Below are 24547 nucleotides of genomic sequence, written 5' to 3' on the forward strand. Positions count from 1 at the left end.
GGATGTAAAGGGTTTCCTTCAGATGGCTAGATAGACTTCAGTCTCTCATTAGAGTTTAAAGGATCTGTGAAATGGATGTGATTAGCCAGCAGCCTGATCTGACACACGGGAGTGGTCCTGAAGCCCCTGCACTCCCTTTTAATTAGTAGTCACACACTAAAGCAGGATGCTTATGCTCTTTGCAATGCCCTGATTTCAGTAGGATCAAACTCGCATCTTCCAGCCCCAAGAGAGCACTGCAGGGAGCATATCCCCTGTTCCTGGCAGGGCAAGCAGGGTTATTCCTTACCTGGCATTGGGAAGTGCATTGCACAAAACCCACTCACTCCTTCCCTCCTCAAGCACAGCTGTGGGACCTGTATATTCATTCAGTTCAATGTGATGGCTGTAAGGAGCTCCAGCAGAGCTGTGCTGCATCCCAGCCCCTCCAGCTTGCAAGTCTTACTGGCTGGTGAAGGCAATCCCCAGCTTGGCAGCATGCCTCCTTGGAATCTGCTGCTAGATGCCACGTGCTTCCAGTGCACTGCAGTGGAAACCTATTAAATAAGGGAATTTTGCCCACGGGGATCCTTAGCATCAAAGATTGCTACAGTGGTTGTCAAGAGGCCTGACTTATTTGCTTCTGTTTTCAGAAGACCGTGCCATTTTCAGCACTGCCTCAAGTCTTGCTACAGAGTCCATACAGAGACTGCAGTAAGAGTTGACTTTGCAAAGAAAGAAAGAAAGACATTCTTAAGCTTCCAATAGAACAATTACAGAATCTGAGCGCAACAGCAAGAAACCAAATCCCTAGAAAAGTTTCCTGGCTTGCCACAAGCAGAAATAGACAGAGTTCAAATTTGGCAGCCTGGCATACTCCCTTACAAGCCTTCCTCTTCAGCTTTCCTGTCTAATTTTCTGTGAGCAGATCGTGCAGTGTAGTCGTCAGTGTGGATTCACCATCAGTGCATCACGTTTCCCCCGAAGAAGCTTCTAAATCAATTTTAATTCCAATAGGCTTAAGGCAATTTGTTTTCAATTTGATTCATTAATCTGTACATGTTTATAAAATGGCCTTTACCCCCTGATGTACTACAATATAACCATGTTTTATGTATCTAAATGCTCTGGCTAATAAGGACTTCTTTTTTCCCCAACAGGAATGCTACAAACACGTGATGTTTATTCACCCACTCAATGAACCAGATGACATAAACAAAAAACAAACTAACTAGAATGTTATTTGTTATTCTTCTTAAAGATTCCATGATTTCTGGCAAAGATCACACACCAAAAGGAATCACCAAGGAAGTCCGAGACCAGAGCTTTCTAAATCTCCCAAGGATTTTGCATGATTTCATTTCACAGAGTAGCATGAAACCTCTTCAGGATGCCTTTTAGAATTTGACTAAGTTCTTAAAAACCGTAGTTACAACACAGCTACCAGCAGATATCAGGCATGAGTGGCACGAAGATTAGTGCTGGAGGTTGGGGTTGGCAGCAATATAATCTCCTCTAATAACATCGAGTGCACTGTAAGCTCCTAAGATGGAGTGAAGTGTAGGAAGGAGGGTTGTGCGGGTCACAGCAAAACATGGATCCCCAGCTGCTCAACACCTTGATGATACATGGAGCAAAAAGCAACACCTTCCAGTCGGTTAAATTCCTGCTGTGTGCTGAGAACACGAGCAACTATCTTTGCCAGAGCCCATCAAATTCTGGAGCATTTATTCATCAATATAAGGTAAAATAAGGACTTGGCTTTCAACAACCTATTTTTAAGATTACCCATAGTGATAATACCTTGATTGAAAAATTACAGATTGATGTTATCGTGTTAGTATTGAACTTCTTTATAGAACACTGGAGTTTTACAGCTGAGATTTTACTTATATAGCAGTTTCCGAGATGATTTCACATGTAAGTTTTTGTCCTAACTCTAGGAATTCTCTTACCAATAGAGCAGAAAACTGCCATACAAACCAGCTCTGATGATAACAGAAAGACCAGAGACTTGCAGAGAGGACTTTAAGACCTATGGCTGTAAAAAACATTGTGTCAAATGAGAAATGTTTTAAATAATCTCTTGTAAGAGAATTGCTTTGCATATGACTCCAGAAAGAGACCTTTGTAAGATCCCATAAAATCCATATCCATGCAGGAGCCACACACCCCATCTGCAGCACAGATCTTCAGCACGGGATACACCTGTGGGAGTCATTCCACAAGGAAACTCTTAGGAAACTCACTGCTCTAAGCACAGTGCTGTTACTGCAGCCAGCAGGAGAACCTCCAGATGGGCAGAAATGAAAGGTAGGAAGATCCTCCCTCCCACCTGTTGAATAGAATTAGATGTACGTCTCTTGCAGAAGCACAAAACCTGATCCACTGAAAATACATCAGAGTTGAAACTTCTGTTTATAAAGCAGAGAGTAATTTCTTGGGAGTACTCAGCTCTGTTGAATAATCAAACTCATTGATGAGACACAAGAAACCTCATGCCAGTGCTTGCTACCTGCTGCAGCTTGCAGTAATGAACTCGGGAAAGAAGCCTCCTGCTTGCCACACATCCATCATTCACACTTTCCAGAGAGCTCATTTGTTGAAATACACACAAATATACACAACCCAGCAACAAACAAATGAGCACACCAAGTTTCTTTTGACTTTTCACTGCATGTGATTGGAACAGCAAACACTGTCAGAACTGTACACCTCATCTGTCCAAAGCACTCCGTGTACAGCGAGGCTTCCAGAGGGCTGGATGTGAGCAGATATGCCCACAGCATTGAGCATGATCATTTCTGGAGATGCACTGCTGCACACTGTCCCTTCTAGCACCTCAGACACTCCTGCATGCTGCAGGGAGCTCTGATTGCTGCCACAGAATGTATTTTGTGCTTTTTTCTCAGCAGTGAAGGTAATTCTCAGATTTTCCATGTGGGGGCTAGAATGAGATTTTGTGCAGAGCATCCTGTTATTATGATCTGTGAAAATGATTTAAAAGACAGATATTGAATATTTTATTAACAAACATCGAGTTGCTGTAACAGCTGTTTGCTCTTTTCAAAACTTTCACCCTCCAGCAGAAGAAATGACATAGGAGACCCACATCAAAAAGATGTTATCTGTATCATAAAAAACACTGATATTTTCAAATTTATCAGCTTTACTTTCTCTACTTGCCTTGATGAGCTTCTCCCTCAGATCACATTCCCATCTACATCAAAGTTCCCCTATTTATGTCTTCCCAAACTACAGCTTCTTTTTATCTCAAATGAACCACTTCTTCCATGTGAGTCAAGGCCTAGAGCAATAAGGACTGTAAACCATCCACTGAAATACATCTTTAAACTGTTCCATTGCTGTGGCTTTTACAATAGTCTAATATCAAGATCTCTGATACAAAAGCTATCCCAATCACAAGGGCTTCATCAGCTTGGCAGAAACACCACAGTAAATGGTATAGCTGCCCAGAAGTCAAACAAGTTATTTATCAGATACCTAGCATGATTTTAATTTGCAATACACACAGGTTTCAATCTTTTTATCTCAAGTATGAAAACTGTTAGATTATTGAGTTGGTTTTGCTGTTTTACTACTTTTCCTTTTAGCTTTAGCAATGCACATTAAATTCAGCTTCAATCTCAACGTCACTGTAGGTTAAAAATACAAAACAGCTACAACAAACAACATAAATTGCCACTGGAATTCAAGGTCTTGGCTTCCAAGTTCAATGGTATTTAAAAAAGAAGAGCAGTAAAAACACCAACAGAAATATAAGAAATATAAGAATAAAAATCTCCACCAAAGTCTTGTAGAACTCCCATTCAGGAAGCACCAGCTCATACAAACACACATCTCATGTTTATCAGTCCAAATAACTGCCCTAATCTAGAATCTAATGTAAATTTGTAATTAAAAATCTGAAATCACCCAGCCATGCATTTATTTGTATCTTCTCCTTAATTTACTGGATCTTCCTCCTCCTCCTCGTTTCTATTTCCTTTACTGGACTGATCTCCCTATAGACAGCTACTGAGTTCTCTGTAACTTCACAGAACGTCAGCAAGACTGAAACTTCAGCAACAAAGAGCCCTTTTAAGCTCTGGTTAGTTCAAAACGAAGTAGAAACAAAGACTTTAGAAGAAAATGTAATTAACAACAAAGAAAAACAGCTATCTTTTGCTACAAGTAATTTTTTTTAGCCATGTTTCCATTTGTGAAACAATTGCAAGTAAAGTAAAAAGTAACGGAGGGTAACACAGAATTTCCTTCTTCCAATTTAAACATATTTTAATAATATAGGATTTGGTTTCTGACATTATATATCCTCAGACTAGGCAAGGCTTCCATTGGACTTAACAACTTATACTTCCATGGAGTGCATAGACAACAGAAGAACCATAGATGCATAAAAGGTGGTTGAAATAATGTAGAAGATGCATAAGGATAAAGAAAAACCAGACACTACCTTTCTTTTTGGAGTCTTTCTTTGTGCTGGTTTTAACAGCCACTTGAAGTTCTGTCTCAGTTGACATCCTATATCCTTAGTCCTCTTCACACAGATCCAGTATCTCGGTCAGGCTCATTTAGAATATGTCTCCAAGAGAATAATTGAGCCTTTCAGATACTATAACCCAAACAGTTCATCTCATTCAGTCCCTTCGAGTGCTGTTAAAGGAAACAAAAAGTAGCAGTCATTTTCTGAGTTTAAAACATTAATAATAATAATAATAATAGAAAAGGCAAAAAGGCATTGTAAGCTTACTGAGGGACAGGGTTAGTAAGCATGATGGTGATGGGTTGACGGTTGGACTTGATGACCTTAATTGTCTTTTCCAACCTCATGAAGCCTATGAAATTCTCTATCTACAGACAGAGAATGCCTGATTGCACAGTCTGCATTTGTAAATGATTAAACACGGGCATTTACAGCTGTTGGAGATGTCTCCAAGGGTGAGAGATAACACCAGAAGTGCACAAAGCCCCATCCTTCCAAGCCAGCAGCTGGAGGCCAAGGATTACATTCTGGGAAGTAGATGGCAATGTCACCAACAGCAACAAATTCTGCATCTCAATTCTTAAACGCCGCAATTACAAGGTGAAAACATCTTGCCAGATATTAAACTCACATCTGTACTCCTCAAATGCTCTTTCAATACTTCCATTCTATTACTTGAACAAAGTCAAATGAAAAACGTACACATCTGTCGTTCTGAACACACAATACATCTTGCTTATGATAATGCGCATGTTTCAGGTATGAAAGAATCTGCCTCTGTTTAGTAAAGCTGAAATTCCTTTCACTCACCTAGCACTTATTCCTTCAAATACTTATCTGTAAATACACATCCTTGAAAAGACAGTTAATTCAACTTACAGTTTACGCACTATTTAAATGCAATAGTACTATTTATACCGGGTGAAATGGTAGCATTTGGGGAAAGCTATGTTTATTGCTGGTGAGATGCAGAAATGTTTATTGCTGGTAAGATGCAGAAATGTTCTGGCTGTGAAGCCCCAGATGTGTGCTGGGGAAGCTTGGGCTGCATCAGCAAGCAACAAGCAAGGATTAAACAACTCAATGAAGACTAAAGCACTGCTCCAGCTCTTCTTGCTCAGAACAATGAGCTCTGTTGGCCTGCTCAGGGCAGATCACACTGTCCCAAAGCCATTTCTCACGATGCTCCCTCATTGAACACTTCATCTTGTCCTTCTTTTGGAGAAAACGTTCTCCATTATTAGTGCAATTACAGCCAAGTCCATCTGCGCTGTCTGAACAGGTGCCCAGTTATTAAATAAGCATTTAATAAAGAAATTAACCCAGCATATCGGCTGGTTAGCTGGCCAGAGATTAATGGCAGTTAAATACATTTGCTAATGGCACTTCTCAGTAATTTAAGGAAGTAATGCACTTAAAAATTGAAATAACTTGGACAGTTTAAATCACTTTCCACAGCAAGGGCCACGAAGCCACTCGTACTTTCAAATCCACCCTCTTTTCACATTTTAAAATGCTTCAGTAACATTACATTGCCACGCACTATGTGAAGTGATTTAATATAGCTGAAGTGTGTCGGGGGTTTTCTTTAATAAGCTCTTCAAATCTGTATGCCTGTTATAGAATATTCAGAGATAGCTTTTCCAAATCTGCTGAACTGATTTTGAAATACGAAATTCTGTATTTCTCCTCCGTGGAGTCTGAGGAAGTACAGAAGAGCAAAAAGAAGGAAGAGAAAACCAATCAACTTACAAATCTAAGCTGGAGTGCTTGCTATATACACCTTCTCAGTGTGCTTTAATAAACTAAAAACACTGTTGGTGTTGTTAGTTAAGAAAACAGCAGAAATGGAAATGCAAGTACAGGTTGACCGAGGAGAAATGGAGGAAGGCAATGAGTCCCCAGGCAGGGGGTTGTGGGACTCCTCTGCAGGAGCCAGTTCTGCACCAATCCTTGCAATCCCCCAGCAAACAGGGAGAGAACAGATGTCCCCTGCTGCCCACGTCCCCGTCCCCTCCCCCTGCACAACCCCATTTCATATTCAGCTTTCCAGCTCAGTGGCACTTACTTAAAGCATCTCTCAAGTCACAGCTGGATTGACAGTTTATTTTTCTAGAGTTTGGGTTTATGTTTTCCTAAAGGTTAGCTGGCACGAAGCACTAAGAGGAACCGCACGACAAAAGGAAAATATTTCTAATAGGTCCCTTTATAATAAAATCAGAAGAAAGAAAAAATCTAAAAGAAATACAAACTACCCACAGGGTCAAGAATTAAGCAAGTTTCAGTGTCCTAAAGGCTGTGTTTGGGTACAAAGCACCCAGAATTTCATCTCCTCTTGTCAGCTGCTATCAACAGAATAGCTGGAGCAATACTATCTGAACGGCACTGAATATTTTAAGACAACAACGTATGAGTGCTATCTCATCTGAAACCCTCCAGAAAAGCTGTATCCCCTCGAGGCTCTCCCACTGAGTAATATTTTAAAAAAATAAATGCGTGTCTATTTCTGGACAGGTTCACGTATTGATTTACTTTAAAACCTAATCAGGTCATACTCTCCCGGGCTCAGAGATCTTTGAATAAAGCAATAGACATCTTTGTAACAGGAACACATAAACATCTGTCAGATGAAGCTACAGTTCAAACTGAATTTGCTACAGCGACAATTCCTCCCAAAGTATAGGCCTTTATGTAAGCTACGTTAGTAAACTTCCATACCCTGTCCATATTTCAGTTGTTTATTACCCAGATGAGAACGGCAGTCAATCTGCTCCTCACCGCAACAGCTTTTATTGTCTCCTCCAATCTAGGTCACTGCTGTTAAATAGTACAGCCTCCCAACTGTGGCCAGCACTGCAGCATGTGTTCTAGCAATGAGATGCCACAAGCTTCGAGCAGCTCTGCCACATTTCCCTGTTCTGAAGGCGAAATTTCGTTAGCAGCATTTTTAGTAATAATAACAATAATATTAAAGAGCTCTAATCTTAAATGTAGCCACTCTTAATGATCTTCTCGTGTGCTGTTCCAGCTACTACAATGCTATGTGCATGTCTCAGCTTTTCCTAAAGAGGATTCCGCTCTTCGTTTTAGCAAAATACTGACATTTTCTATTCCCTTATTAAGTGGATACAGCAGGAACACAATCGGCGCATTTTGGAATTAACTGGCTTTTAATTCCAAGAGAAGTCTTAAGCCTGCATTCTGCATTACTCCTACGCCAATGTAAGACCTAAAGCCTCAGCGAAGAAATACTTCTGTAGATTCCCTCTGCAGTCAGGATTAGCACAGGTTGAACCTCCCATCCCTCAGCTGTGTGTGTGTAAAACCAAGATTTCTGCACTGTTCTTTGTCTTCTTGCCCACACTCCACTGAGCTATTGGAAAGCCTTTGGGGTGGGCTTCCCCCAGCCCAAAGGACAAGGGGTCACATAGCATGATCTGAATGCTTCCCTCTGGCTTCAGGGCTTTAAAACTTCAGAATTTCCCTCTCCTAAAAGCAGCTTCCATCTGCTTATGTAAAGGAAAAGCAGCCTTAGGAAGGTTTTGTAACTAAGCCCTGGCATTCCCTAGGTATTTAGGTTCTCCATGGCCCCAGAGTGGGACCCAGCAGGTCCTTCATGAGAGGTTGGCACTCCCCACACAGGGGTTTGACAGAAATCCTACTGCCATCCTCAGCCCTTAGATGCCTGCAGCTTTGAAATTCCTTTCCTTTCTTCCAAAGCATCCCTAAAATCACCTGGAAAGGAATATGAATGCACATACTTTGCAAGTGTAAAGCAACACCTGAAATATCGAAAGGGCAAAATATAAGTAACGAAATTATTTTTAAAAGACCCTTGAAAATTGAAAACAGCTGAAGTGTGAAGGATTGCTATCCAGGGACAGAACTGTTGCTCAGAGGCTGAGCACCTGAGCACAGAGCCTCACCTGGGGAGACCTGCCCATGGACAGCACACCACACCAGCTCTCTGCTGCTGCAGGAGATTTTCCATCCTTGGGTTTTCCCCCCCACTCCAACAAGATGAGTTCCTCAAATCTCCAGTTCTTCAAACCCCTGTTTTCAAAATAACCTTCTGGCAACTGTGGCCCATATCAGTTTATTAAGTTCTTTGTGGTTTACAGTGTGCCTCATTACTGTGTCTCTAGGGCATCTTCCAGGCATGCTACGCGCTCCTCAGATGGTGCGAGCAGCACCATTGGAGCTGATTTACAACAAGAACAGCATCTTGCCAAAAAATTGACCTACAGCATATTTCCAAAGTGAGATGTTTATTAGTATTCCAATGACAGCAGGAATAATTACTGAAATTCCTCCTGGAAATCACTCCTTGTAGTGGCAAATACCGCACTTCACTTCACCGCTTATTCACCAGAAGTGCTGCAAATTTCCTTCTCTTAGAAAATGCTGACTGGATGAAATAGATACTGTTCACACGAATGAACTGATTTCATAAGCATTTTGAATGGGAAATTACTAAAAGTTCCCTCGAATATAACAGTTTCTATTTTATATCACAGATAGCATTCTTGAAAATAAGTGCAAAGCAAAAGAGACTTCTGTAAGAGAGTTTGTGAGATATGCTTTCAAACTTTGGTGCTCGTGACGAACTGCACAACGTCAGCTCACCATTTCTCCAAGGAAGGATATTCAGATACTTTTATAGATGCAAAGAGAAAAGGCACCAAAGAGATTTGCACCAATTAGTTGGAAGACCAAGAGAAAAATATTGGGACTTTTTCTTTCAGCGCTTTCAAACTGAAAGTTGCCCTCAGCCTGATTTCATAGAATCATAGAATCACAAGGTTGGAAACGACCTGCAAGATCACCTAGTCCAACTGCCTTCCCATTCCTATTAGTACCACAAGCTACTAAACCACATCTCGTAGCTCCTCATCCAGGCTCCTCATTTCCAGCAGCCCAGCACCAGCTTCAGCTCTGGAACACAGCACCTACCACCCCTTCCATGGGCTTTGCTAACAGCTGTCCCCTCATTCAGACTTTCCTCTATGCACATACTCCTTTGTTGACCCCGACGCTGAGAAGATAAAGAATTTCTGATAACGCTGGATAAGTGAAAGCAAGAACCCAAGCCAGCAAGTGCTCAGACACGGCCCAGGCATAACCTGGCTGCATTCTGACCTCCACCAGCAGGAAGCTGCCTTGCCTCCATTACAGCCCATAAAGCCACACCAGCACAAAATCGATAGCATTGCATTTGATTTCTATTGGCGTAACTCCACGGGTTTTAATGGAGTTGGAGTTACACCAATTTTATGCTGGTGGATCTGCTTTAGTGTCAGAGAAGTTATGCTGGCATGACTGATGTAAACGACATCAAACCAACCAACCCCTATTGGTCTAAACCACTCTGCCATTAGCTCTAAAGCAATGTGAAAATGCAAATCTGTACATTACCAAACCAGGGTCTTTGGAGTTTATTTTTGCAAAGCAGGAAAACAGCTCTTATGTGATCCTTTCGACACCAAAGAAACAGAGTGAAGACTGAGAAGGGAAAAAGGACAAAGTACACAGTTGGGATCACAGTATTCTGTAATTAGAGCTGTTAAATGATTACTAAAGCGCAGTGGTGCAATCATCACGCCGAAGGAAGATGGGAAGTATGCAGTCAGGAACATCACCAGGGAGAAGGTAACAGCAATGTCACAGACACCACATTTTATATTTAAATGCAAATTCCTTGCAATCAGAATCCGTGCTTCTAATTGGAAGAAAAGGTTACAGAATTAAATGCCTCACATCCTGGACAGCTCAGCAGGATTTAAAGTTGCACGGTAAATTGAAGGCAGATTACTCATCTCCCGTCCTTTACAGGAATATCTTAATTCAGCCTTTTCTTTTAATTTCAAGATCACTTTCTTACTATTGCAAGGAATACCAAACTGGGACTCAACTCCTCATCCATTTTAAATAAAATATAACGCAACACCCACACAAGATCTAAGTCAAGCTGTACTTTGAACTCTAAAGCAGATCTTGAAGCAATGCTTTGCACTGGCCCTCCTAGAGGACATGAATTCACACCAACTCTTCCAGGTTCCTTTTATATTTGCTCAGTCCCGTAAGTTAACCTATACATCGTGCTCTTCAATTTCCCGAATGCTTCCTGACATGACACCAAAGTAAAGCAAACTTCCTTTCTGTCAGCAACAAAAACTCCTCTGCCAGGATCTTTCCTCGCTGCCATTTGTCAGCACTCAGCCCTTGCCCCTAACAGTTAAGTAAGAGGAAAACTAATCAAAGGACTTCACCTCACTATAAATGGACTTCTGATTTATTACACCAGGCCTACTGACCAGACTTCTACCAAAGTTCATTGACTTGCAGAGAAAAGAGGAAAAAGCAAAAAGCTTTCTGGGACAGCGAGCATGAATTTGCACATCCAGGCAAAAAATTGGTGTTACGCCGTTGTTCAACAACTGAAAGATATCAGGATTTTAAATACCCCAGTAAATGAGCCTTAGTTACAGAAATACTTTTGATAATCCCATATAAATGCTCAAGCCCTCATACCAGCAGGGTTGCTCACAAAGATTATTCCATTTGACAGTTGAGGTGGGCAACAGGTGATTCCAGACCAGTGTACTTGGGAACAGCTACTAGGTTTTAATGGAGAAGTTTCACTGTTGGAAAATATACAAAGGAACAAAAATAAAACAAAATACAAAACCCTAACCTGACGATTTCAAGTATGTGGCCTGCATGGCCACATCACGCACTGGAAGAAATCAAAGCCTAAGTGATCATTTAGAGATCCTGCCAAAGGAATTACTGAAAAGAAATATCAAGCTACTGCCAGGCTAAAATGTCAGGGAAAAAAAAAAAAAAAGGAGAAGAAAATATTAAAAAATAAGAGATGTTCTTGATACTATTCAGCTGGGAGAGTTAACTACACCTACTTGAGTGGTAATGCATCACAAAATCATGCTTATTTTCTAAACATTTTTAAAAATTACCCAAGTCGCATGCAGAGAGGAGCCATTCACCTTCCACTGTCATGCTATAGTTTACTCTCTCTTGGAAGCAATTACAGGACAAATGCCAAGCTACAGAAGGTATTTTTCCAGCAGCAGCATCTGGCTTCTTGGCAGCCTCCTCAGGCAATTCTGTTGGAAGCTTTAGAGATGCTACTGGGTCAGCCCTGGTTCTATTGCTCATGAACCGTCTGGCAGTTTCTTCTTCCTAGATGTCATAATCCTTCTGATTTACCTTGAAGGAATTAGCACACTTTTATCCATTTCAAAAACAGTCGACCTGCAAGGCATTTAAAGGCTATCTATAAAACACAGTAAAAATCACTGGTGTAAATCTGCAAACCTTCACGCCAGCAGCTTTTCAGGATCCGTTGCTTAATACATCATCAAGAAAACAAGTATGCAGTGCAAAACCCATGCATCTCCTACTGCTAAACTGAATGCATTTCTCTCAATTCAAGGAAAAAAACATAAGACACATGAAAAATAGATTAGTTAAAAAGAAAGACAAAGAAAGAAAAAAGGCAAGCTGGAGCAACAGCAGATCTATGCCTTTATCTAATATGAACTGGTCTCATACAGTGCAGGAAGACAAGATGCTGTTTTCATCCTCACTCTTTGCCTATCAACAGAATCAAGCCCATGATAAAAAAGCTTTATATCAGTTCATTGAGATCCTGTGGAATTAATACAGAGAAAGGGGATAGGTTGCTGTAGAAAGCACATTTATTGGCCACAGCATGTGTGGGATTCTCCTTTTTAAAAAGATTTCTGTGCAATTGCTTGCAAGGTATGTACTGCTCAACTGGGAGAAGAAAAAGAAAAAAGAAAAAAGACTCAGATCTGTTCATTACACTACTTCTTTTTAAGACTTTCCCACAAAGATACACTTGCCTTCTTGTGCCTTACGTTTCTTCTTTCAAGAATTTTCAGAGAGGTTAGAGTAGGAAGCTCCAACAAAATCCTTTACCAGGCTATCATCTGGGGAAAAAAAATCCTAATGCCCAAAAGTAAATGTTAGAGGTACAAGAAGTGCACTTTGTAACCTAATACAGGTCCACGATCCTTGGATTTTCAGTGTCAGGAGTACACTGAACAACGTAAGATTGATAGGAATAAGAAAGATGCACATGTCCGGGTCAAACAAAAAGCCAAACAGAGCTCTGTCATCAGCAGAGAGCAACTAAATCCAAACAGACACAAAATTCAGACTCGGCTAATGCGAATTGACTGAAGTAATTCTATTTTATGCAGGGTAAAACATATTCTGATTACAGGCAGCGGTGCTTGCAAGTTCTAAATTTAGGTATCATTAGGGCCAGGTGAAGCGTTAAGTGAACTAATCTGAATTTTATCCGTATCAAAGATTTGTATCGTCCACATATTAACTTCTCGGAATTAAACCATGTATTCACTCTCATATTTCATACATCTTTAGGATATCTGCACTCATTAATTAAAATCACTGCAGAATCACAGCACACATCAACCACAGAGCCTGGGTTTCAAAACGCAGTGCAGTGGCACACGGTAAGAAATCAATTATTTAGGCTCCAGTGCCTGAACAGAAGTTCCTGGCACACTACAAACTAAGCTGTAATCAGGGGAGAGGCAGCACAGATCCCCTTGTTTACAGGTTGTTTCTGCAGTGCAGGAAGCATCCTCAGTGACCAGCAAAGCACCTGAGCACACATGAAGCCTAACCTCTCAGTGATGCCCTGGAGCTCAGCAACAACACACACGAGATGGAAGTCACAGGCAGGCAAAGAGAGGGCTTCCTGGATGCAGTGGAAATCTACAATGTTATTTTAAACTCTCTTCGATTACACAGCCTCTACAAGCCCTATAGGGTGAGAGAGCAATCAGGAGTGCCAGCAAATGAGTGCCTTTCAGCACAGCAAAGAAAATCAATTAAAAGCAGGTGAGATTTTGGCTGACCTTGTGTACTGCTTTCCTGAAACACCTGGTACAATTAAAACAGTCTAGAGGGATAATATAATTTAATATGAAATGAAGATTGCTGCAGTGAAAAACTTTGCTGTTTTAGCAACTGAGCTTAAAGCCAAAAGGTGAAGAATATCTAATTCAATTAAAACGGGAGGGAATTCAAGAAGGTGGAAGTTAATTACTTCACCTGGAAGCTGGCCAGGACCTTTGGGTTAAGCACCTCTACTCATGTGAAAGTTTGCTTTGGTTTCTTTCTGCTTCCACAACTAAATAGCAGGCAGTAACAATGGCAGTTTTGGAAGATGTGCAATGCTTGCACCACCCACTGAGGTTAATTAACGACAATAGTGACAGCTTTACAGAAATCAGAGATGATGAAGAACTTGAAGGCCATCCTACCCACCTCCCTGCCAAGGAAGGTTTGTGCTTAAAGGTGCACTCTTCCATTCTTCACCAAGCCATTATAAATGGCACGAAGCAGTAGGACTCACATCTCTACTCTCCCAAGTCTTTCAAACATTCAGGCAGAACAGAAGGAAGATGTTAAACCAGTGAGCAGAGTCCAGCTTCACATCATTATTCTGAGTTGGCCGCTAGCAGGTTATCTGAGCAATTATTCTCCTCCCTTACTGCACACATCCCAAATACCTGTAATCCTCACTTAGCTCAGCTACAATCAGCGTTTAGACAATCTATCCCCTTCAGGTAAAATCTAACGGTAAAATCACATATCACTAAGTTTATAACCTATTACAGCCTCCATTATTCCATAATGCTTATTATTTTGTACTCACAAAGTCAGGGAGATGTAATTTTATTGCTTACAAATCATTCTTACATTAGTCTTCCGCTGTTATAAACCTCACTATGCTTTTCCAGATACGCTTTTTCCATTCTGCATATTTAAACAGTAACTCTAATTACCCCTACTTGATTGCTCTTCTCTTGCAAAGCTTTTCCACAGTATCATCTGCAGTGAATTCTTCATCCTGCTTGGATTTTAAAAAGGCCCATGATGCATCATATTCTTTAATTTAAAAAAATATATAATAATTAATCACTACACCCACAATAACAACAGTCTAGTGCCTTGTAATAAAGCCAAAGCCAAAATCAAAGTGTATCTACTGGAGCTGCAATCTCTCATGCCATATAGCAGATGCACTCATACAGTTCAATCTCCAGCACCACACTCTGCCGCCCTGAGGCATGAGATCATAAAATCCTAGAATAGCCTGGGTTAAAAAGGACAACAATGATCATCTAGTTCCTACCCCCAGCTATGTGCAGGGTCGCCAACCAGCAGACCAGGCTGCTCAGAGCCACATCCAGCCTGGCCTTGAATGCCTCCAGGGATGGGGCATCCACAGCCTCCTTGGGCAACCTGTTCCAGTGCCTCACCACCCTCTGTGTGAAAAACTTCCTCCTAATATCCAACCTAAACCTCCCCTGTCTCAGATTAAAACCATTCCCCCTTGTCCTAAAGATCATCCCTTCCTCCTCCCACCTTGCTCAGGATGCAACAAAGAGTTTCCTGCAAACAGTGGCTGCCTGTCCCATCCAGTTCTAATTTATCCCAAGCACAGATCAGTTCCTTTGCACAAAGATCAAGCGGAAAGAAAAGTTACTACGTGACTGCACCACCATTCACTCACAACTTTGCAACTCAACATTAATTTCAGCATTTCTTCACTGATGCATGTGACTACGCAATGGTAATTTACACTTTATGTGTGTGTATAATAACAGAGTAAAAAGAGGACATGTGGGTGTACCACAACCGTATTGCAGTGCCTCTTGAATTTGGCTTGTAAGCTGCATTCTTGCAGCAGTTCCTTCTGCAAGTTACTTAGCAATACATGGTAAGTACTGAGCAGAGGTGAAGATCTCTCAACAAGACTCTGGAAGGAAAGGATAGGAAAAAAAAAGAGGACATCCAACTCTGGCTGTGACTTTCTGGCCTCTTTGTATCTCGGCAATATCAAAAAGTATTAAAAACAAAACCAACAAAACAAAACAGTCCTGAGGCCTTGAACGCTCAGAGTTCCCATTATTACAAACAGCTGAATACTTCAGTAAATAAACTAAAACACAAAAACACAGTGGTCCATCTTTGAACCAAAAACTTTCATTAGGGGATTTGACATTCAGCCAAGAAAAGTTTCTGTCTTGCTTTCTCAGCTCCTCTCCACAAACCACACACAGCTGAGTTGCTCTGCACAGGCAGCACTGCCAAGCAGAACAGCACAGTGCTGGTCCCAAACTCCAAAACCCCAAATTCCAAGCCAGTTTAGTTGCGTGTAAGGAGGATAGCTCAAAATCTCATAACTTTGCCCAAGATAATGACAGAAGGCTCAAGAGGATAAGTTCAGAATACCTGCAACGCAGCCAGGAACAGGAAAGGGTATCCACCTGTGTTTTGGATAACTGTAGGTTGTTTTCCCCCATGTTATTTTCACCAGATGGATGACTTTGAAAGGATATTTGAAAGGGTTGGACTAGGCAATCTAGAGGTCCTCTCTAAGCTTTTAGATTTAGATTGGTTATAAGGGAAGAAGGTTTTTTTTACTATTGTATGGGTGATGAGGCGCTGGCACAGGTTTCCCAGAGAGCTGGTGGGTGCCCCCCTCCCTGGAGACACTCAGGGTCAGGCTGGATGGAGCCCTGAGCACCTGATGGAGCTGGAGGTGTCCCTGTTCACTGCAGGGAGTGGGACCTGATGGCCTTTAAGGGTTCCTTCCAACTCTAATGACTCTATAACTCTATAGACTCCTACAGTTGAGTGATGCTGTTAACACACGCACCTTGAGGGCCACAGCAGAGACCCACAGTTTTATGGCAGTTGCCCGTCCGTTCAGCACTAAAACACAAAGCAGTTCAGAGCTTTCAGAGCATTATTTGAAGAACAACTCTGTTTGGAGCTCAATAATTAACTCCCAGCTAATTTGTTTCTACTCTTATCCATTAAAGAACATTTGGATAAACAGATTGAAGAAGTTCATTCACAGCTTTGTATCTATACAACTATTACAAACCTTCCCCCCGCTGCCCATATAACCAAATTAAGGCAGAAATTTCGCTTACGTGTTCTTTAAAATCATCATTAAGATGTGTGATTTCATCTGGTTTTACTTATGACTCCAAAGTCATATCCTGACTGCCATTTCTACAGGGATTCAGTGCCAAATATTGCCAACTTCCAATTTTACTCTCTATTTAAAAATACCCTGGCAGTATTCAGCAAAAAGGCAAATGAAGATTAAAGCACAGCCTTTGCATTCCACCATAATATTTCAGGCTACAATTTTGAGAAAGGAAGGGCAGAAAACAGATTGTGCATACACTACAAGTTCAAAATAGATTCCTCATGTCAAACAGCATAATTTTTCTTTTTCTCCCCATTAAATAGTTATTTTAAGTTTTCTGCTGAATATATTTACATGCATAATGAAACTTCTTCAGTGCTTCCTTCTGAGTTACTATATATGCTTTAACACTGCGTGCTCTAATAGTGTACAGATAGATATAAATGCACACATAAATGTATGCACTCATGCACGCAAAATTCATGCAAAAAAGAATTAATGGGAATTTTTGACTGGATGCTACCCCCTGTAAATATGTTAAATGTGAACAGTGCTTATGGTGAGGTTCATTAACTGAAAATATTGCTTTTGTCTACACAACTTGTGTCGCCCACATAAGAATGGATGGCACGTAAATGCTAATTTGTAGAGTTGGTTCTTTTCAATTTACCATCGGGGGCTCTGTTGGGAAATTCGGTGGTCATTTTACTACAGTACTTAGGGAACAACTTGAGCTGAGAGCTCGCTCAGCACGTGGAAATAAAACTCTGCAGGTCATCTCCTCCAAAAAGAAAGAAGAAAACAAAAAATAAAAGGCTGTTGGAGGGAGAAGATGTGAAAAGAAAAAGGAGAAATGCCTTTAAAATTTTTAAGCAGGTTTCTCTGTTGTTTCACCAAAGCAGCACAGTATTCTATCTAACTTTCCACAGGGCCTCCCAATCTCCCTACCCCTCAGCGTGCAAGCTGCTTTGTTATCAAAGCTCTGTTCTATACAGCCTACTTTTTTAGCAGCAACTTAATGCCTTTAAACTCTTTTCTGTAACCTCAGTGCTCGTTTCTCAGAGCAGTCATTAAGGCTGGGCACTCCGAGGCTGATGGGTATATCTAAGCTTGCCCACTTCGAGCTAATTGCATTCAATTTAACATTCTCCAAGCACTGACAGTCCTCATTCAAGCCAAGTGTGAAAGTTTTTAAATTAGTTTTCACAGTTTGATTCACAGACAGCAAATGCAAAATGACACAGGATTTATTTCCCCCCCCCCCCCCCCCAACAACACAGTGCAACAAAATAGCCCAAAGGCTATTTTAGTTTGTTTGGTTCAACTATTAGGGAAGATTCACAGCACAGAGGATGCTCCAACAGAGACAACGGCTCCGGAGGACTTTCAAAGCTTAATACCGCCCCGTTAATGAAAGTACCAAACATTTGCACAGCCTTTCCACTTCGTCACTAGACGTTAAAATGGAAGTCCAGACCATTTCAGACAAGTCAAATTGATTACTGCTTAAAATATTATTATTTTTTTTAAATATCTAATACAATCTGGTATTGGACTTAAAATGGCCTACATAGAAATCCATGCTCAGGAAAATACAAATCGTGGTTTTGCATATAATCAGACTTTTGATCAGTCTGCACATATTTGTTGAGATAGAATTTAAAAAGCAAGCCAGAAAACTGAATTGCTTATTGCAAAAATGATTCATTAGCACACAGAATCATAGAATCATTAAAGTGGAAAAGACCTCTAAGACCATCCAGTCCAAACTCCAACAACATGGCAGAACAGGACAGGAATTCGGTTTCCTTGGCAATTGTCATTTTTCCAGCAATTACAGCTAAGTGCATGCACTGAGCTTACACAGTCAGCTTGCTCAACAGGCACAATCCCTTCAGAAGACTTTCAAATGTGCAAATGTCCATCTGAGCAACTACAGAGGTATGCATGAGCCACAGCCTTCATTACGAAGAAAAACCATACAGCCTAAAACAAGCCAAGTAATTTCAGTCTTAATTTTTGTTATCATCAGGAGATTTTATAAGGTCTGTAACTCACAACCACTCTAACCTGAATATTTTCTAATATGCTATTAACTAACAAATGCAATCTCATTTAACAACCTAACAGCTGTATGGATAGCAGTTACTCACATCACAGATGGGAACTATCCTGTAGTGTGAGTGGTATTGATACCAAAGTACTAAATACAAATTTCTTGCATGCACAGATGGACTCCAGCTTCAAACTTCAAGTTCCAGATTTGACATAACCCAGGACATGCAGGTCGCAGCTAGAAAAACAGAATAAGTCAAGAGCCCATTTCTAAATGTCAAAACGCTATTCTTTGAGGCAGACATAAATTAGGCACTATTTTAAAGAATTCAGAAAACCAATTTCAAATACCAACCTCGCTTTAAAGGCATTTTCTACTTTGTGTTTCCAAGTTAAATGCTTGCATTACAATGACCACAAACAGCATCTCATTTTGTAAAATGGACATATATAGCACCTTTCTTAAATTTGGAAACAGAACCTACAGAATCACAGAATGGCCCGGGTTGGAAGGGACCTCAAGGATCATGAAGTTCCAAACCCCCCGCCACAAGCAGGGCCACCAACCTCCACATTTAATACTAGACCAGGCTGCCCAGGGCCCCAACAACCTGGCCTTGAACACCTCCAGGGATGGACAAAGCATCCACAGCCTCTCTGGGCAGCTGTTCCAACACCTCACCACTCTCCTAGTAAAGAACTTCCCCCTGACATCCAACCTAAATCTTCCCTCGCTCAACTTAAAGCCATTTCCCCTTGTCCTGCTGTTGTCTAGCCTTTCAAAGAGTTGAAACTACATCATCTATTTAGCTGCTTTAAAAAAATCTTCCAACTCTCTTTCTTCTAGGCAATGCCAACATGGCACAAAACTCCACACAACTCAGTGAGACCCAACACAGCAGCACCATACATGCTTCTCGGGCACTGAGGCAAGGTGAGAATCTCACCATAGGATCCCCGCAAGGCGAGACACGCGATGCACAAACCAGTGTAGTTTCAGAAGATGCTCCATTTTATGAAACATTTTCTTCCAAGTGTTCTCAGAACAAACTTCCAAAACTTACACAGCTTTATCAGCTCAGATGGTAAATAAATACAGGTTGTTTCATAGCTATACTCGTCAGAAACCGCAAAAGAGATACAAACCAACTGTTACTGACAGTAATGAATACACTTTCCTGGTCATTTCATGTCAGGCCCTAACAGACATCCAAATCACTAAACAACACATTCACAAGACATCATACGCATGTGAATATTTATACTTAAGAAACTTTGAATTCTCTCCAACTGTAAATGCCACAGTATAACTGATTAGTCATGACCATGACAGTCTTTCAGAAAATTATCTTTTCTTAAACAAAGAAGATTATGAAAGAAACTAGGATTTGGTAAGAATGAATGGTCAAGGGGTTCTAGAGCCACTCACCTACAGGTTACTGATCTCACTGCTTTGTCTTGGCAATACCTTGTTCCAGCTAACAGCCATACAACGCATGAAACAAGTCTGTGATCCAGTTTGTACCCCAATTTGCCAGTGTCCTCTAACACAGCTAATGCTGTAATTGGCAATTCCAAAGCAGGGACAGAGCACTCAATGGCCCAAAGTGTAAACAAGTTCACGTAGAATCACTGCATATCACTCCACAATACTCTGCCTTTAATAAGTATTACATATAAAGGCTATGCAGTTGTTCAGTGAAGTACAGTACGTAATCTGACACACTGTAGGCACTGGGATTCCAACATAGAAAATAGAGCATAGAAATGACAGATGCATAGCTAAATTTCTTACGGTCATTTGACAATCTCAGCTAGTGTGTTTCCGCTTCTGGAAATCCATACATATTTTAATTTCAAGAAACTAATTAATGCCGATCTCTACCAAGCACGTGCTGATGAAAAACACTCCCTGTAAAAGCACTGATTCCATCTGAAAAGCTGCATGCACTCTAGACTAGCACAAAACACAGGCATTCCCCTTCCACGGCTACTGATAAAACACAAAGCTGTAAGCAGCTGCAAAGAACAGATTAATTTTTTTTTTTTCCCCCCACTACAGATATTGGCATTAGCTGGAGGAAAAGAGCATGCAGTTTCATCATGATGTTGGTTATTCTTTGGGGACCTCAGTGGACGTAATTGAATCCTGATGTTAAGGACTGAGGACCAAAACAACTGACTTGCATTTGAAAGCCATTTTGAAGAGCACTAGAGGCAGCAAGCACAATATACCATACACATCTGTATATGTTTCATTCGTTCTGGTTCTTTTTTTCCTCCTCCCATTGCTTATTTTACATTTAGATCTTTAAGCTCTTCAGATCCACCTTGTTTTCTCTGTGCACAGTAGGACAAGGACCTGACAGGGACCAACAGGGACCTTGTTTATGATATGTAGCTCTGCTGACAAAACCACAGAACTGAACAGAATGGCACTTCAGACAGTAATCCAGGATCCGTCCCTGTGTATAATTCCTTCATCATTACATTAAATCATGTTTGCCACCAACTACCTTGTACTAATGGGTGCATAAAGCTATTCTGCACCTGTCAATTGCCAAGGCATCTGTGCAAACACAATGAAATGGGAAGAAGTGAAGCAAGGAACCCCGCAGCCAAAAATAAACATGAATCAATACAAATAAAACTTAAGCACACGGCAGGTACGGTTGACTTCTTGCTAAGTATAAATGGTATCAAGGCATATTTTAGCCCAATACTACCTATGTTTAAATATACCAGTTTATATATTACTGAACAATACTCTAAACGTCTTAACGCAAACACTCAAGACGAACGAACTTGTTGAGTTAGTTTTTCTTTCTAGAAACACGGTGCTACTTCTGTCTTCTCACTGGGCTCAGTTCTGTTCGACTTTGATGACTGAGGGAATCATCAGTTTTGGCAGAAAATCTTCAGCTTTGCTTTGTGGCATTGCCAGTAGAAAGCAACAGTACAGATGCAAGAAGTGGAACTTCCATGAGATGTTACACTTGCACGAGTAGCTGTTATTGCCAGCTGCAGCAGTCAGAATATCAATTTACTCACTGCACAAATATTAGAAAGCGTGATATAAAAGGGAAGGCAGCCTTATCATTACCTGCTTGTTTTCATTTCAGAAAGCTGCCTTCCCTCACCTCCTTTAAGTATCTACTAACGTATTTTTTATTGCAGTTCATCTTGAAAATTAATCATCATAAATTTAAAAACATTCTCTTACAGATCTGTCAGTTTTGTAGAGCTACTTCATTTATTAGAGGACCACATGACGCATCAGAGCTCTGTATTTGAACATGACATATTTTCACTTTGTTTTGATACCACATTTGAAAATTGTTCCTATCAATCTCTCGCTGGAGCCAAAACTTAACTGTCTTGTTCACTGAATCATTAAATGCCAAGCCACATAGACAAATAAAAGCATTTGCAAATTGAACTTCTGCATTTGCAGATGCAAATATTTGCAGAAGTTTCCTGTCGAAGGCATCTCTGGAAAAGAACCCACAAAAACGATGCGAGGCCTTGGCCAGTATCAAAGCCAATTATTCCTAACCATTTTGGTCATCAGTTCACACCAGAAGTTCCAGTGCTTCACGAAAAGGCTGATTTTTAAGTAAAATCGTGTGTTTACAGTTCCTATTTCAGAGAAGCATTACAACCTCAATGCATTTGCCAGATTCAGCTTACACATTAAGATCCACGATTTTCTGCATCGTTTGCCAGGAGAGAGAAAAAAAACACAACAGGCCATATACTTACATTCCCCATAATGCATCATTTTCTCTCTAAATAGTGGCAGCAAACAGGCACATCCAATACTGTATTACTTTCTTCTCTCATTCATGACGATGTCACACACAGGTTCTTTGATTCTGAAAGAGAAGCATTTCCCAGGTTCTAAGGATAGAGGTACCCCAACCAATCCATCATGCTTTGTGCGCTAATGATAGACTCATGCATAAGAGGCACCAGAAGCAGCGAGAGGCAGCAGGCATGAAAAGGAGTGAATCAACTGTCAAGGGTTGTGATCTGAAGGACTGCAAGGCTGTGATTAGAATTTTCAATCAGGACTTCCACAATTCATCACGCTACAAGGCAAGGGGGGGGATGTATTTCTTCATCAGCCCTTCCTGCTGTGGGCATAGCAAGTTCCAAGGCACTAAAAAGGGGATATCTTAAAAAGCCTTATACTTACAAAAAGGTACGATTGAATCTTTGGGGAGTGAAGGATTTTCTGGCACTGCGGAGCTACTAGTTTTTGTATGCATATTGAAAACTGAAAGACGACTACTCGCAGCACAGCCTTTCAGCTGCTGGAAAAGAAAGGGCAGCTCTTCCTCCCTGTCCTCTTGCAGGCATGTTAATGTTGGACACCTGAGTAAGAAGGAGCCCTGGAAACTTTTGACTGCTTATCCTAAGGGATATGAGAAGGAATAAAATGCAACAGGAATCCTTAATCGGAACTTGCCAATGCTCTCAGAAACTTCAGAAGGAGGCAGGCAGAGCCCTTTGTGGGGAAAGCATTCTCCCAGCCTGTAGAAATCACCTGCACCACAACAAAATCCCCAAAACCTCCCCAAATGCCCTCCTGCTCCTTTCTCCCCCTCCTCCATCAGTGAAGCACAGTAATTGCATCAGCAAAACTCAGTGAGCTTTGTGAGGGGACGAAGGCCGCGGCCCTGTTCCAATGCTGCCATAAGGCCGCGGCCCAAAGCCTACATCCAGGCAAATCAAATACGTGGAAATATACAAATGAAGCATTCTCTTAAAAGGCAATTTTCATGTTAAGCCATGAATAATGAAGAGTAAAGAGAGTCCTTGTTTGCATAATTAATGTTTCGGTTACTGATATTCCTTCAGAGGGTCGCCAGCCTTTTTCTTCCAAGTCAATTAATTAATTAAAACAACTCTTTTTATGCAGGTAATTGCAACCAATTTAGTACTCAAAGGCACGTTAATATATCGGCTTTATTTATTTATTTAATATTGCAACTGTCGTGACACAACAATCATTTGCAAACACACACGCTGAACGGGTCCATTGAGCTCATGACTAGAAAGTCATCCTTTGAAATTAACAGAAAAGAAACAGATGAACTATGGGCAAACATGGCAATATAGGTCAGACCACCTCGTGTCCTTTCACCACAGCAGTCATGTTTTCCTTAACCCAGATCTCAGCTTCCCTCCATTCCTAATCCACCCAAAATTCGACCTCAAAAGCCAGTTTAGAGACACCTTCCATCACACCTCTTGTTAATGTGGGAGAACATCAGGATTAACCATTTTATCACATCATATTCTTAAGGCACCTGTATGACTTGTGCTTACAAAACTTTTTGACTTTCCCTATCTACAGCAACACCCCTTCCTGCCAACAAAGGCATTCATGAGAAGGTTGCTGGGCTGCCCTCTGACAGCAGCGCCAGACATCCCTACAAAAGTGATTCTTTGCTGCTAAAGTTTCATCCAAAATACATCTTTTATGCTGAGATCTAAAAAAGGAGAAAGAAATGGAAAATATCTGAGTATGGACACCACTGACCAGCTGATAATCAAAGATCCCCCATTGTTCTGATATTTCCACATCTGAAAACATCTGTTGTCACTTTTATTAAGCATTCTGTAACAAGGAGATGTTTTCCTGTTTCGTACATTGCCTAGCACCACTGGGGAAAACTGAAGGAAATGGAGGGGCTCAATCCACTTCTATAATTCTGGGGAATGGCTCTGCAATATAAATTATAAATGCTACTACTTGTTTTATGTACTCATCTGCATTTCATCAGCTGCTAAAACCTTGCAAATACTCCAGACACCATCAAGAATCACTTCAAGCTTTACAGACTGCAAATCTCAAATCTGATCTCTATCTCTGAGATTATAACAAAATGTGAAATAACCAAGAATTGAAAGAAAATGGAAATAGATACTGTAGAAAAAGCACATTCCAGACTTGCAAATCCTCTCTTTCGTATAAT

General features: G+C 40.9%; 1 protein-coding gene across 3 annotated transcripts in view; it reads right to left on the minus strand.

Moving 5' to 3' along the window:
* The window catches only part of DAB1 (DAB adaptor protein 1), a 195579-nt gene that overhangs the window by 91007 nt on the left and 80025 nt on the right, over positions 1 to 24547 (minus strand). For 2 of the 3 annotated variants that reach the window (XM_090146730.1, XM_090146728.1), the window contains exon 2: positions 4454 to 4653. In XM_090146730.1, the coding sequence (XP_090002856.1) occupies positions 4454 to 4520 (67 nt within the window). In that variant the 5' untranslated portion in view covers positions 4521 to 4653. Of the gene's footprint in view, positions 1 to 4453; positions 4654 to 22325; positions 22439 to 24547 lie in introns of all 3 variants that reach the window. The other variant, XM_090146727.1, reaches the window with a different exon arrangement.

This window comes from Phasianus colchicus, chromosome 9 (genome assembly GCF_987193195.1).
Source record: "Phasianus colchicus chromosome 9, bPhaCol1.hap1.1, whole genome shotgun sequence".
NCBI classification, from domain to species: Eukaryota; Metazoa; Chordata; class Aves; order Galliformes; family Phasianidae; genus Phasianus; species Phasianus colchicus.